This window comes from Salvia miltiorrhiza, chromosome 4, assembly GCF_028751815.1.
Source record: "Salvia miltiorrhiza cultivar Shanhuang (shh) chromosome 4, IMPLAD_Smil_shh, whole genome shotgun sequence".
NCBI classification, from domain to species: Eukaryota; Viridiplantae; Streptophyta; class Magnoliopsida; order Lamiales; family Lamiaceae; genus Salvia; species Salvia miltiorrhiza.
In genome coordinates, this window is record NC_080390.1 from 48,790,574 (window position 1) to 48,806,016 (window position 15,443).

Below are 15,443 nucleotides of genomic sequence, written 5' to 3' on the forward strand. Positions count from 1 at the left end.
AACCCGGCTAAGTGAATCATAGAATGTTAAGCACTTTACCGTGACTTGAGTTTAGATTTAAGAGACCTATTAAGAATAGATTTCTTGTAGGCCTTGAACATCAGGAGGATTAGCACTGCTATTCCGATTCAGAGATAAGGTTAAACGACAGGCTTTGCCTAAATAGGTGGGCTTATTTTCCAAATGTATGATTGAGCTAATGAGCTTAAATGTTTCGTGAAATATAAACTGCTCTTCAGATTATGAAATGTTTCAAAAGTTGCAGCCCACTAAGTACATTAGTACTTAGCCCAAATATCTTCAAATGTTTTTCAGGTTAATGGCTGGTGCTGACGGGGCGAGCTGAGACTAGGTTCAACTCCGTGTTTTGACTTCCGCTGTAGAACTAGCCAGTATCTGTCTTTTGTTTCCTTAACTTAAGACCTTTATGCTATGACTCTAAACGACATCTTTCGTTGAGCCGAGACTATTAATTCTCAAGTATTTCATTCTCTAAATGTTGGTTATCTAAAGTACGAAACTAAACTTGTGATCCTGAAGTTATTATATTTATTGATTGATTTGTATCACTTGAATACATGTCTTTCTTCATCCAAAGGGGCTAAGCCCGATTGTTATCACTTTTATTCGGATTTCACAAGGTTTTTCCCTTGTTCATTTTAAATGATGAGTCGTACCCCAGTTATAGTTATTGTTTCAAGAATTGGGGTGTGACAATATATATGTGTGTGTGTGTGTGTGTGTGTGTGTGTGTGGAAGAGATCAATAGATAATGCTAAATATAAAGAGCATGGAAAATGAATCTCTAATCGGTCTTAATGCACCGACAGTTTTACTGAATACGCCAACAATTTTACTGAACAGACATTTCTGTGTAGGTTCAAATTCTAGAGGTGGTGTGTTTTATGCATAAATGTCTGCTCATGCGGTTTCTTGATTTATTCGGTAAAGTTATTGACTTATTTGGAACGATCAATAGATAATTCTCTATTGAACCTAAGCATATATATGGGTAGGTTCCAGTGAAATTGTTATTTTTTCATGAGATTGTGAGTATAATAAATAAGACAGTATATAGTGATGAATAACGATATTTAAAAAATTGATAAAATTTTCGCTACCTCCAAGATTCGAACTCAGGTAAAAAAAATCACCTCCAAATAAATATCAGTCATATGATACATTAAATCAACACTTACAAATCAATTTAAGATTTCATCACATATAACAGATCTCATTGGAACGCGCGCACACACACACATATATATATATAGAGGGGAGGGGAGGGGAGGAGAGGGGAGGAGAGGGGAGGGGGGGGGTTGAGAAAAGTGTGCGCCACGCAAGACTTGTATACTTTCTTTTGCATCATTGTGAATTTACTTCAGATCTTTAAACGCTTAAATGTTTTTCTTCCACATCTAAAGTATCATAATTTTATATTAAGCTTAATTTATATACAAAATTATTACTATACCATATAACTTTGTAAGAAAGTATAACTAAATTAAGGGGGGTGTATTTCTTCAGGATTTTAATAGATTTCTGCAGACTTTTAAAATCTGGGTGTATTCGTTCAAGACTTTTAAAGTCTATGAAAATCTAGAGGTATTCGTTCAAGACTTTTAAAATTCTATAAAAATCCAGAGGTATTCGTTTCAGACTTTTAAAAATCTATGAAAATCTAGAGTTATTTAAAAATCTATGGATTTTAAAATTGAACTGATTTTCATTGATTTCATTCAAAAAATACACACGAACAAATCCGACCTCAGACCACGAGATTTCGGAAATCTTTATATTTCAGCGCCGGCTGGATTCCAGCGGCCGTGGCTCGAAGAAGCCAGGGATTGCTGGCACCCAGCGGTCGCTGGGCCCATTCCAGAGATGGCGTGGTGCAGAGTTTCATGTCTAAGAAATATGCGGTCATCTTTGACGCTGGAAGCTCTGGCAGTCGAGTGCACGTCTTCTGCTTCAACAAGCAGCTAGATCTCGTTCCCATGGGCGAAGAACTCGAGCTTTTTGAGCAGCTAAAACCAGGTCTGAGTGCATATGCAAAGGACTCTGAGGCTGTTGCAAAATCCCTCTCATTTTTTTTATGTATTTTTCATTTCCTTTAATGAAAAGTACTCCCTCCGTCCACCAATCAACTACCTATTTGATGGTCGGCACGGAAACTAAGAAAGCTGAAAAAGGTGGTGTAAAAGACTAAAAGGGTAGTGTTAATATATTTTGATTACTTTTACTAATCTTTCATTAGAACATTATTTTAATGCCTTGACTTATTAAAGTGTTCTTTTTTTTATAAACTATTTCTTTCTTTCTTTTTTTACTCTTTAATTAAATAAACTGAAAACTGAAAAATAAATAAACTGAAAATTCAAAAATAAATAAATAAATAAACTGAAAATTCAGAAAATAAACAAACTGGAAATTAATAAACTGAAATTTTGAAAATAAATAAATAAATAAATTAAAAACTGGAAAATAATTTTTTTAGAAAATAAATAAACTTAAAGTTTGAAAATAAATAAATAAACTGAAAATTCAGAAAATAAATAAACTGGAAATAAATAAATAAATAAATAATTAAACTGAAAATTCGAAAATAAATAAATAAATAAACTGAAAATTCAGAAAATAAATAAACTGGAATTAAATAAATAAATAAACTGAAAATTAGAAAATAAATAAATAAATTAAACTCTGAAAAATTATTTTTTTTAGAAAATAAATAAACTGGAATTAAATAAATAAATAAACTGAAAATTCGAAAATAAATAAATAGATTAATTAAAATCTGAAAAATTATTTTTTTTACAAAATAAATAAGCTTAAAGTTCGAAAATAAATAAATAAACTGAAAAATCAAAAATAAATAAATAAATAAACTGAAAATTTGAAAATAAATAAAAAATAAATAAACTGGAATTAAATAAATAAATAAACTGAAAATTCGAAAATAAATAAATAAATTAATTAAAATCTGAAAATTTATTTTTTTTAGAAAATAAATAAACTTAAAGTTTGAAAATAAATAAATAAACTGAAAATTCAGAAAATAAATAAAATGGATTTAAATAAATAAATAAACTAAAAATTCAAAAATAAATAAACTGGAAATAAATAAACTGAAAATTTGAAAATAAATAAAAAATAAATAAACTGAAAATAAATAAATGAATAAATAAACTGGAATTAAAATTTTCAGAAGATAACTAAATAAATAAACTGAAAACTGAAAAATAAATAAATAAACTGAATATTTGAAAATAAATAAACTGAAAATTCAGAAAATAAATAAACTGGAATTAAAATTTTCAGAAAATAAATAAATAAATAAACTGAAAACTGAAAAATAAATAAACTGGAAATTCGAAAATAAATAAACTGAAAATTTAGAAAATAAATAAACTGGAAATAAATAAATGAATAAATAAACTGGAATTAAAATTTTCAGAAAATAAATAAATAAATAAATAAACTGAAAATTGAAAAATAAATAAACTGGAAAGAAATAAATAAACTGAAAATTTAGAAAATAAATAAACTGGAATTAAAATTTTCAGAAAATAAATAGATAAATCAACTGAAAACTGGAAAATAATTTTTTTAGAAAATAAATAAACTGAAAATTCGAAAATAAATAAATAAATATACTGAAAATTACGAAAATAAATAAATTGGAAATAAAATTTTCAGGACATAAATAAACTGGAAATTTAAAATATCATACTCCATTTAATTAACATCAAAATTGGATTAAGTAGACAAGTAATGGTAGAGTGTGGTGGGTCCAATTGGTAAAGTGTAGTAATTTAAAAAGTAAGGGATGATATATATGTCCAAAAAGCAGAGTAGGTAGTTAATTGGTGGACAAAATTTTATAAGCAAATGGGTAGTTGATTGGTGGACAGAGGGTGTATAATTTTTGAGTATTTTTTTTTTCACCGAATGTTAGTTAGCGGTCTACTGCATCTTAGATCCAAAGCAAAATCGCCCAAATTTCCAAAATCCTGAAAATCAAAAACCTTTTCACATCTCTTCCCTTCAACTTTCTCTCACTACTCCTTCTCTCTTCACAAGTATAAAAGGAGGGAAAATGAGTTGAACATAATTGAATTCAGTCTCGCGGCCAATTAATCCCCTTGCGGTCGGAGCAGGATTTTTCAGATCGCGGTGGCGCAGCCTCTCTCAGATCTAAGCTGCGGAATCGGAAATTGGTATTGAATTTTTCGACAGCGGGTACGTCTATTGCTTTCGTGATCTGAGCTGGATCAATTGTGTTATAGCTTCCATGTGTGTTTGTTTGAGGCAGGAAAGTGGATTTTCAGTTCGAATTTTGCTATGTTTGAGCATCGTAATCGTGTGTTGTTGTTGTTTCAATGCTCTGATGTTTTTGCTTGAATTTAAAGTGATAGTTATGTAGTGGCTGATGAAGTGGTTTAATCGAAATGGTTGTTGATTGGCGTTTGCATTTGTTTTGCAGGTTGATATCTAAGTCCAAATGCAGCAAATGTATCGTTGGAACCCAGTGATCGCTGGGAGCTGTCTCAGCGCTCAATTAATTTCAACGAGTGTTTCAAATCCGTAAAAATCACGTCAAATTCTTGTTAAAATTCCTACAAAATCCGTTCAAAATCTATTTAGAATTCCAAAATACTTGAAGAATCTGTGTGAAATCTGTAGATTTTTAAAATTCAGATTTTTAAAATCTCTGAATTTTAAAAATCTATTACAACATGAACGAATACACCCCTAGTAAAGAAAATGATACAAATTACGACACAATAAAAAGTTCCATTGAAAATGGCTTCAAAACAAAAGGTTCCATTGAAAATTGAAAATGTTAAATGTGATAGAATTGAAAAGGTATGTAAAATAGATTTAGCGAAGTTAGCCGAAAACTGGTGAGTGAGTGGTGTGACATACGATGCAACGAAACATCGGATTATCCACGTGGCCGCTGCAGCGCACGACATCTCACACACACGCAGTTCTTATTTCGGCTGTGAATCTTGAAAGCCACCGATCACCAAAACCTTTAGGCTACTCGCTTTCAACGTCAAATTGCTCAACTAAAATCAGGCTCTTTCAAAAGGTGAATGTTTACTGTTTCTCCCATCACTTTTCTACTGATTCCCATGTCACTTATTGGTGGGTAACTGTAATTCCGCATAAGTAGCGTTCCGTTCACTTATTGGTGGGTAACTGTAATTCATGTGGACCCTTTTGATTCTTGCAAAATGATATCTACTTTGCTTCCGTGAATAGTGCCGTTTTCGCATTATACAAGTCTAGACAGACTATCTGGGCAAGCTTTATTTCCTTGTAATTTTAATTTGCACTTTACTTGCTTTACTATCATCATCAACATGCCGTCGCCGGAATCCGGATCCAACTATTGTTCTAGAATTTTCCGAGCTTCTATTAAGTCCCAGGTCGGCGGGTTTCCTATTGATGATAATCATTTTTCGTATTGTGCGTGTGTTTATCTTTCATTATATTTCCAAGATCTTGCGGTCTCTTAAATCTATGAGCTGATGCTGGTGTCAATTTTGTGCTTCTATATTGGGGTGGTTTCTAGTTTCAGAATCTTGTAAATTAGTTTCGTAGGAGCATGTAATTTTCTTGAATCCGGAGTGAATCATGACTTGTAGTATCTTTTATCCGGCAGGGGTGGGAGGTGTTGATTTTCAAGTATGTGATTGGCATTTTTGAAGTGCTTCAATCATCCAAGTTCTATATTTATCTTCATTTAAGAAACAATGTATTTTGTGTAGTTCTATTGATGAGTATTTTCTGGAACTGACTTGTGTTTTTCCAATTCAGAGGCGGAATAATACTTCCGCGAGCACCGGTGATAGGTTTTCTCAACTTGACTTCCCTTTGATAGGCTCCAAGGCCCACCAGGTCCGTTTCGGGATTTCATTTGATCAAACAATTGTACTTGTAATTTGGTGTAGAGCGATCTTTATGCTAAAATGCCACTGGCTAAAGAGTAGAGATTTGTAGAAAGCTGGAGCAATGGGTGATCTTTTAGTCTTAAAATGACTATTGAAGATGTACTTAGATTATATGGTTTTCACATTGACTTTTGGGGTCCTAGCTAAAGAATGGTATAAATTTGATGGGATAACTGAAACCTATAAGGGATTACTCATCAATTTTTATTCTTGCTGTACTCCCTTATGATCTTTTTTGGCAGCTTGTTAATTAGATATAGTTGGAGACTTATCTCCTCGGATTATTTAGTATATCTTCGGTTTTGTTTGCTTCATGCTTCCTGAGGGGATAGTATCACAAATCTGCCCTCAAGTTTGTGTGGGGAATCAAGCAAATCAAGGTAAAAGCATATTTCATCTTCAATGACAATCATCAAATTAGGGCTCAACCCATTGAAGATTTCATTAGAAGTGATCTTTACATTATCCCTAATTCAATTGGCACTATGGCCCATATATAACTTGTCTAAGCCTGCAGCTTTGATCAGATGAGATCAAGTGCAGAACAATTTAGAGCCACTGAGGGTTAAGTACTTCGCGTTATTTAGTCTAATCATTACTCAATTAGATTGTTATCATTCTAATTTTCAGACTAGAATTGTACTAGCGAGCTATTATAAACTAGAATATAACTATTTCAAACCAAAGCATAAAAAATGAACAGAGGGAAATGTTGTACGTGTTCAAACAAAATATACAACCACCTGGACATCTGAATATAGTTATTTAAGTTCATTCAAGACTGTGCAGCTGCTTTGCAAAACTTTCTTAGCAAATCATGAGCAATCCACCATTTTATTCTTCTAATTATAGTTGGACCTCCCCTGTGTTAAATTATCTATCTGTGAAACAAAGTGAGGTAAATTTGTATATAACTCAGACTAATATTAAATGCGCTCTGCCTGTCGTAGATACTTAAAGATGAAGAAATTTACTTATTAAATTTTTTAAATTTCTTTACAAAGTGAAATTTCATAGAAGTGTGATAGATTGATCCCACACAGACAGCTCTTTTGTTGCAATTTGTAGTGGTTTTATATATGGAGTTGTTATGTTATTTGTTAAGAGTAAATTTATGTTGAAAAAATTTCATAGTATTATAAGGGGGCATCCCTAGGTAAAATTTCTTGGCCTGTCACTACCTTCTCTGCATCTCCGTAAGACCAAATCTCCTTGATATTGTTTCTCCTTCACTAATGCATTATCTGTAACCTTTTGCAGAGTGAAATGTGGGATGCCAGGGATGTAGCTCATACCGTGAGGTCCCATGGTGTCAGACTAGCAAGGACACATATGCATGACTGGCTAATACTTGTGTTGCTGGGTTCGATTATAGTCGGTCTGAATATTATCCATCCCTTTTATCGGTTTGTTGGGAAGGATATGATGTCTGATCTCAAGTATCCTCATAAGAGCAACACAGTTCCTTTTTGGGTTGTAGTAGTAAGTTGAATCTGTGCCTTGAGCACTTTAAACAAACTTGGTCTTTACGTTTCTCAAATTTCAAGTTATCCTAAGGGTGTTAGTACTGTAAGTTGACTTTCTTGGTTATTCTAGCTATCTGCAGTTCCATTGCCAATTTTGGTTTTCCTGCTATTCTATCTTCGTCAAAGAGATGTATATGATCTTCATGCTGCCATACTAGGTATAATTATACTTTCAGATCTTTGATCTTTATAAGCATCTCGTATTATAGTATGTAGTAAGGCTGTCTTGACTTTTGATAGTGATGATATAATGCTGCTTCTCTGAATATAGGACTCCTATTTTCGGTCCTCATAACAGGGGTCATAACTGATGCAATAAAAGATGCAGTTGGTCGCCCTCGGCCTGACTTCTTTTGGCGATGCTTTCCAGATGGAAAGGATGTAAGTGACCTCAATATCTGATTCTTAGAGGAATCTCTTTCTAGCTAACCTTGTATATTTGTTTCTGATTCTGACATAGATTTGCCTAATTAACAATCAATAGCTCTTCAGGCTTATGATAGATGGGGAAATGTCGTCTGCCATGGTGACGAACATGTCATAAGGCAGGGGCATAAGAGTTTTCCCAGTGGGCATACTTCATGTAAGACGGAAATCTAATTCGGACCTCTCTATAGTTTTCAATAAAAGAAGCTCTTACCTGTTTACCATTTTGAAATCTATCCAAAAGAAAGGTTGGAACTTTAAAATTCAGTCTACCCTTAAATTCAAAATTACTAGTTTCTATCAATCAATAGAATAATCAAATTGACACATAGGGGCGTTTGCTGGCCTGGGCTTCTTGTCTCTATACATATCTGGGAAGATAAAGGCATTTGATCGTAGAGGTCATGTTGCAAAACTGTGCCTGGTTGTGCTCCCTCTACTTGTTTCATCTCTGATTGGCGTTTCTCGTGTGGATGATTATCGGCACCACTGGCAGGATGTGTTTGCTGGAGGTTTGATAGGTTTGTGTATTTCTGTTACAGTAACTGATATCTTAATGGTAAGTTTTCAATTTTCAATGACCAATTTCAATGGTAATTCCCTCGACAGGTCTTGTAGTTGCCACTTTCTGCTATTTGCAGTTCTTCCCACCTCCATATCATGCCGACGGTATCTTTTTCTTTTCCTCCTATTATATAAATAGTCATTTTCTTTATTGAAACAGCAATGTTGTCGAGTGAACTACGCTTGGTTGGTTGCTTCCGTGTAGGGTGGTGGACATACGCGTACTTGCGCACGTTGGAGGAGCTGGCCGCGAATACGAATAACAATGGTCAGAACTCTGGGGCTGCTGAGGTTGAAATCCAGCCAAATCAAATGAACAACAATTCTTCCAAGGTTGGTACATCCAGCTTGCCAGTTGAAGATATCGAATCTGGAAGATGATAGTTCCAAAAGGTAGCTGCTTTAGTGGAGCTAATGTACATAAGTAGTTGGAACATATTTTTCCTTCTTCAAGAGAAATCTCACTAACGTTGATGCTGTTAGAGTTATTATTATTATTATTATTATTATTATTATTATTATATTATATTAAGGAATACTATTTTGTAGCTCGCATCACTTTACGTTATAATTTATAAATAAAAATTATAAAAATAATTTTATATTTGAATATGATTCTGTGGATAGAAATCGTTGATCGTGATGGAGCATGACGATGAATGAAAACGATTAAGTTATCATAGTTTAGTCATCCACATTCGCATACCATTTATGTACTCAATAACATGGTTGAAAAGTGATTTTATTACTCATTAGTTTAGTCTCAAATTTATATGACATTACTCACTAATAACCCAAATCCGTTTGAATGCATAAATATAATTACTCCTCAAATATAGTTAAAAAGTGATTTTATTACTCATTAGTTTAGTCTCAAATTTATATGCGACGGTGGGCCGGTATCCGAAACCGAATAACCGAACCGATTCCAAACCGAAATTTTAAAATATGGTTCGGTTTTTCGGTTCGGTTCGGTTTTTTTTTCCATAAAATTTCGGTTTTTCGGTTCGGTTCGGATTTTTTAAAACCGAACAAAACCGAAAAACCGAATTATATTTATAATATATATAAATATATATATATGTATAATATATAATATTTTAATTATAATTTTATAAATTCTAGCTTCTAATATTTTTTTAATTTTATAGTTTTTTTTTGAAATTTTCGGTTTTTTTTCGAAAATTTCAGTTTTTTCGGGTTTTTTTCGAAAATTTCGGTTTTTTCGGGTTTTTTTCGAAAATTTCGGTTTTTTCGGTTTTTTTTCGAAAATTTCGGTTTTCTTCGGATTAATTCGGTTTTTCGGTTCGGTTCGGTTTTAATTATAAAAATTTCGGTTAATTCGGTTCGGTTCGGTTTTTTTTTTTAAACCGAACTAAAATATGATTTGGTTTAGTTTTAGCAAAAACCGAACCATATAACCGAATGCTCACCCCTAGTGCTCGATGCGGCAATGGTGTTGCTGCCCCTGGCGGTGGTGCGGGCGGGCGGCGGTGGAGCGAGCAGCCGGCCGTGGTGGTGCCCTTGGAATGGATTTTAGCGGCGCAAGACAACTCAAGTCCCGTGTTTTCTTTTTTTTATATGTATAATTTTTAAAAATAAAAATAAAAACAAATTTGGGCCCGGGATGGGTGTAGGGACATGGTAATCGAAGTCCAATGAGACGGTCGGTTGTACGTGTTAGAAAATGAATGCAAAATAATGTTAGGTATGAAGCAAAGCAAAGCAGGCCCCAATTTTGCAGCCTAAGATTTTCTTGTCTCTGCTAACTTCAAACAAATTACACTTCTTCACCTCACATCCTTCACTTTAATCTCTGCTTTTATACCGACTCTACGCTAAATCAATTTCAAATCAACTCAAAACAAAATGCATTACACTTTCATTTATATTTCATAGGAGTATCATTTATAGAAATTTCATTTTGTTTCCGGTCCATTCCTATAATCACTCTGTAGTCTTTACGAGAAAATATGCCTATTTCATTTCTACCAAATTCCATGCTTACATATAAGTCATTCCAACTAATGTCATATAAAATACTATCAAATATACAACACTCCAGTTGAAGGACTATTTCGTTTGAATAACTAAATTATATATTAAAAAAAACTTAAGTTCAGCAAGTGTAATACCATTAGAAAAACTACACATTCTAAGGGATTGTAATAGAAGTTACATTGAAGTGTATTTTTTATATTTTCATATACATACTTTTGAAACGACATATTGTATATATGATGTTAATTATAAAGTGTGCATTGAAGAAAATTGACATGACAATAACATCATAAACTGTGCATTGAGGAAAATTGACATAACAAGTAATGTCATAGACAGAGAAATTACAGAAGGATCGCGAAGAATTTGAATTGATCCACAATTTAATACATACTCCCTCCGGTCTATGATATCGTTTCCACTTTTGTCATTTTATTTCATAATATTATTTGTTCTTCTATTTATAGCAGTATGGTCTATAAACCTCACTCACAACAATAATGGGACCCGAACTCCACTCACAATAATACCCAATACTATTAACTACTATCCACCACTTTTTAAAAGGGTTAATAGTATTTTATGTCCCGAACTTTCAGTGTTTTCCACGAAATATCCCGAACTTTTTTTTTTCTCCTAAAAAATCCCGAACTTTCAGTTTTTTCCACAAAATGTCCTGCTATACAAAATTCGATGATGAAAAGATGATTAAAAAAAAAATTCCCGAATTTTCAGCGTTTCCCAACAATGATGGTTCCTAATATGGTTTTTCAACAATGACGGTCCCCAAAATATTTCTTTCGACGAGATAATTCATCTTTTTGTCACCGAATTTTGTATAGCGAGATATTTTATGGAAAAAACTGAAAGTTCGGGGTTTTTTAGGAGAAAATGAAAGTTCAGGACATTTTGTGGAAAACGCTAAATAAAACACTATTAACCCTTTTTTAAATCAGTGGCGTCCACAAAAGTGAAAACGATATCGTAAACTGTGGGAGTATGAAAACCAAATATTGACAAGAATTACATTAATCCCATTTTCCCTCTAAAAGCATATTCACAATCATTCAATGAATTTTTCATTACCATTTTCAAATAAACTTTCAATTGATTGTTATACAACAATGTTCTTAGTACTTTTATTAATAATTAATATGCTAATACGTATATATCAAGTTAAGTTAAGATGAACACAAAATACACATATGCTAATATGTATGTGTGTGTGTTTTTCTATATACTAGTTATATGTAAAAGTACTTATTATAATTTGTGGAAACAAATATCTATATCTTGTTAGTCATTTTGTTACATATATTAAATAATCTCATGAGCTATATGGTTCTACAACAGTACAACTTATTCAATTAGAAATCTGTTAATTTTTTAGAGGAAAAAAAATTGTTAATGTATACGTATTATAATATTTATGGCTCTTTAATTTCTTTTCGACACGAATATTTAAGAGACTAAAATTAAGAGGAAAATGTTATTTTTAATTGATCTTAAAATATTAACTTCTGCCGGCGCCGATAGAGGAGGCGCTAGCGAAGCAGAGATCTGAGGATGCAGAGGTTGAGGGTGATGCGGTGGAGGCACGACGGTAGTGGAGGCAGTGAAGGGTGGAGGGCGAATGGTAGTGGTGTTGGTGAAGGTGGTAGAGAGATGGGAATACGAGAAGGGTATTGCTCATAAAAATCAATAGCCAATAAGTAAGCCGACTTTACGAGAATTGGCCATTGAGATCGAAGCGCCAGCCATAACATCCAAATAAATTTGGCTCACGTATATTGTGGATTGTGATTTAATATATTTGTTCCGTTATTATATTTTAAAAAATCACATTGACTAATAGAATGTTAACGGTTTCACACAAATAAAATGTTAAGTGACTTTTTGACCACAAATACAACCTTTTTGAATTAGTAATGAAATATTAAGATTAATAAACTCTGATTGAGCTCAGTTAATCCGAATTCTATAATTAATTAATAATGATTTCCTCTCAGTTTTTAGTAAAAATATATGGGACCCTTATTCCACTTTAATTATTTTAACGCTCACATAAAAAACGGGACCTTTATTTCACTCATAATTAATACATCCAATTATTTTATTAAAATCTGTGTTACTCTCAATTGAATACTAAAAATTGGGATGGGGGAAGTAATTGTTTATTGAGAAAGCCGTCAGAGTCAGAGGAGTCTTTGCCAAAATATATTTGGGGCTTAGTTAACTCCAATTATGATGAATTCATATTTACTAAATGATTAATTATTATTTAATTAACATTTAATCATTTGTTGATTTTTTGTGTGTGTATGCTTTAATAATGTCTTTAGATAATTTATAATGGAACTAATATATTTTAAAAATCATTAACATTGTTTTAGTTTTGTATTAGATTGATTCTAAAAAAAAATTGTATTAGATTGGAAGTGTAGTTTAAAATATTAGAGTATCAATACGTTAATTTAGTTCATCTTTATGTACCTTAATAGTTATAACATTTTTTTAAATATTCTCATATTTTATATATGGTACAAATATCCTCTAAGGTATTCATTTTTTAATATTCTCATATTTTTAATACGAAGATGAAGAAAAATATGTAAATTGAATCAAAGTTGTAGGACTCGCAACTTTTCATGAGTTAATTATTGTCTTTTATAAATTGACCCACTTTTAACTGGACAAATCAAAATATAAAACCAAAATATAAAACATGCCACTTTTAACTAGAGAAAGAGTGTATTTGGCTAAAGATATAATTCTAAACTATATTTAATTTTGGGGGTATACCTCAAAGGGTATTTGAACATTATCCTAATTATATAAAAAAAAAGTATTTTGAATTGACTTGGCATCGCCATAAAAGTTAGCACCAAAGTGATTTTGAATGCAGATGTGGGTTACAAACATAAGGAACACTCTTATAATGTACTAAAACTTTTCAATGTCAAATTCTTTTGCAACTCCAATCATAATACCACTTTTTCTCGGATATTTTGAAACTGAGTTGAATTATCACACTTTTTACTCCAGAATTTTAAACATGAACAAACTTCAATGATTGTTACTTCAAACTTTTTTCAACAAAACTCACGCCTTCCAATCGATGAATTAGTTTTTTCAGAAAATAATAAATATATATGCAAGAAAATTAAAAGGGCACTTTCAAGGGCCTATCAGTGAGCACTATGAATATTGAAATGTTTGAATTTGAGTTAAATTCATAATTAAGCATCGATTTTTGCTGACAGCCATTGAAGGTTTTTATGATTGAAAGGCTACCAAACGGTATGTTTTGGTCTATTTTCTCATTATTTTTCTGGTTAATATGGAGTTCATACAATTGGGCGAAACGAATTTCATTCCAATATAAACATTAATTTATGTATGCATTCTTTATGAATTAAACCACAGGAAAGTAAAGGATTTAAATTTCAACTTAGTAGACCAAAATAAAATTCAACTTAGTAGACCACCAATTGCCGTTATAGCATGGTTTGTTGTTTGTTTTTTTCTTTTTAGAAGCGGATCTTGTAAAATATATAAAATCTAATATATTAAGTAGGAACCTAGTTAATTAAACCATTGATCTTTAATGATACGATACGATTGTCATGAATAGAAGCATAATTTTAATACACCAAAATTATAATTAAATAGCAAATACACCTTTAACGTTTATTAAAATTCACAATTATTATATATCCAGAAAATATAAAGAGCAACTTATCCACTGAACCAAAGCTCATTCTTACACCTTTAACGTTTATAGTAAAGAACAAATAGATCTCTAACATTATGTTTTGTATAGCTAGATCCTTAATATATTTATAAATTGTGGTAAATAAATCTCTAGCATTCACAAATTGGGGCAAATAAGTCCATCTATCTAATGGTTGTGAACGTTAGGAACCTGTTTACCCCAATGTGTAAACGTTAGGGACCTATTTGATTTTCAATGCAAACATTAAGTGTATTTTTGCTTCTTAGCATATATAATAGCACAAAAAAAATTATTATATGTATTTGTATCTGTCTAAATAAATACTATACAACTTTCCTAACATATAATCTATCTAATTTTCTAATCAAAATTTTGATTTAAATGTCTAAAACATAGAGAGCTTAAACAGATAATTTAGATAAATAAGAATGAAAAAAAATATGTGGAAACTATATAGGGTAGATGATTGAATTATATTTTCATATTATTTTTAATATTTTTATATGAATTCTTCAGTCGGTGATGACCACTAAATTGGTGCGCGATTCAATATTTTTCCAACTTTCGATTTTTGGGTAATTAAGTTGGAGTGCTTTGCATGTCAATAAATTCATGTTTTTCAGTGGCCATCTCATAATAACCCAAAAGTTCTCTTTCCCATCGCAGAGAAAAGTTTTTGAGATAAAAATCAGTGAAAGAAACTATAAGTTCAAGAAAATAATGTACAATTTTAATCTTTTCTTTTTTTCGTTTTTGAGTCGGGGGCAAAGAATGGAGATTGAATTTGAACCCGATACATCTCCCTTTGCACATAGAAGATTTATCGTTAAGAATCCTATTTTGATAAAATTACATAACTTATAATATATGATTGAAATCAAAAGTTGCAACTTACAGATGTGCACACATAAAATCTTAGTAATTCAAATTTGGAGATTAATTTATTCTACGACATATATATAGTTCATTCTATATATATTTGATTTATGAGGAAATGCTGTGTGTGAATTTAGCGACATTCTATAAAACGCATTATCTCCCCTAGTGTACTATACTCCCTTATTTAAGGGCACATTGTCTCTCTCTCTCTCTCTCATATACTTGGCCGGCCACTATACCTCCTGAATATTCCCAAATCCCCAAATTAATTTCTTTTCTAATCAGTGATTCACATCTCTCAATAACCGATCTCTCCAAAAATAGAAAACCGAATAAATTGACACAAAA

General features: G+C 31.7%; 1 protein-coding gene across 6 annotated transcripts; it reads left to right on the forward strand.

Annotated features, from left to right (window-relative positions):
* Positions 1–3,989: 3,989 nt before the first annotated feature.
* LOC131020100 (putative lipid phosphate phosphatase 3, chloroplastic) lies at positions 3,990–9,000 on the forward strand. 6 transcript variants are annotated; one of them, XM_057948758.1, is made up of 10 exons: positions 3,990–4,242; positions 4,487–5,098; positions 5,830–5,910; positions 7,224–7,445; positions 7,560–7,647; positions 7,761–7,870; positions 7,982–8,072; positions 8,248–8,436; positions 8,525–8,584; positions 8,685–9,000. In XM_057948758.1, exons 2-10 carry the CDS (start codon positions 4,931–4,933, stop codon positions 8,858–8,860), a joined length of 1,185 nt encoding a protein of 394 aa, XP_057804741.1. In that variant the 5' UTR covers positions 3,990–4,242; positions 4,487–4,930; the 3' UTR covers positions 8,861–9,000. The 6 variants fall into 6 exon arrangements, with proteins under 6 accessions (XP_057804741.1, XP_057804742.1, XP_057804744.1 ...); XM_057948759.1 differs by having other exon boundaries at positions 7,788–7,870; XM_057948763.1 differs by lacking the exons at positions 3,990–4,242; positions 4,487–5,098 and adding exons at positions 5,235–5,438; positions 5,675–5,697.
* The last annotated feature ends 6,443 nt before the right edge of the window (positions 9,001–15,443 follow it).

Excerpts from the sequence above, each read along its gene's own strand:
- LOC131020100 (XM_057948758.1), top strand. The coding sequence starts at position 4,931 with ATGCAACGAAACATCGGATTATCCACGTGGCCGCTGCAGCGCACGACA. Across the intron at positions 7,648-7,760 it reads TCTTCATGCTGCCATACTAG|GACTCCTATTTTCGGTCCTC; the intron begins GTATAATTATAC and ends CTCTGAATATAG. Across the intron at positions 8,437-8,524 it reads GTTTGCTGGAGGTTTGATAG|GTCTTGTAGTTGCCACTTTC; the intron begins GTTTGTGTATTT and ends TTCCCTCGACAG.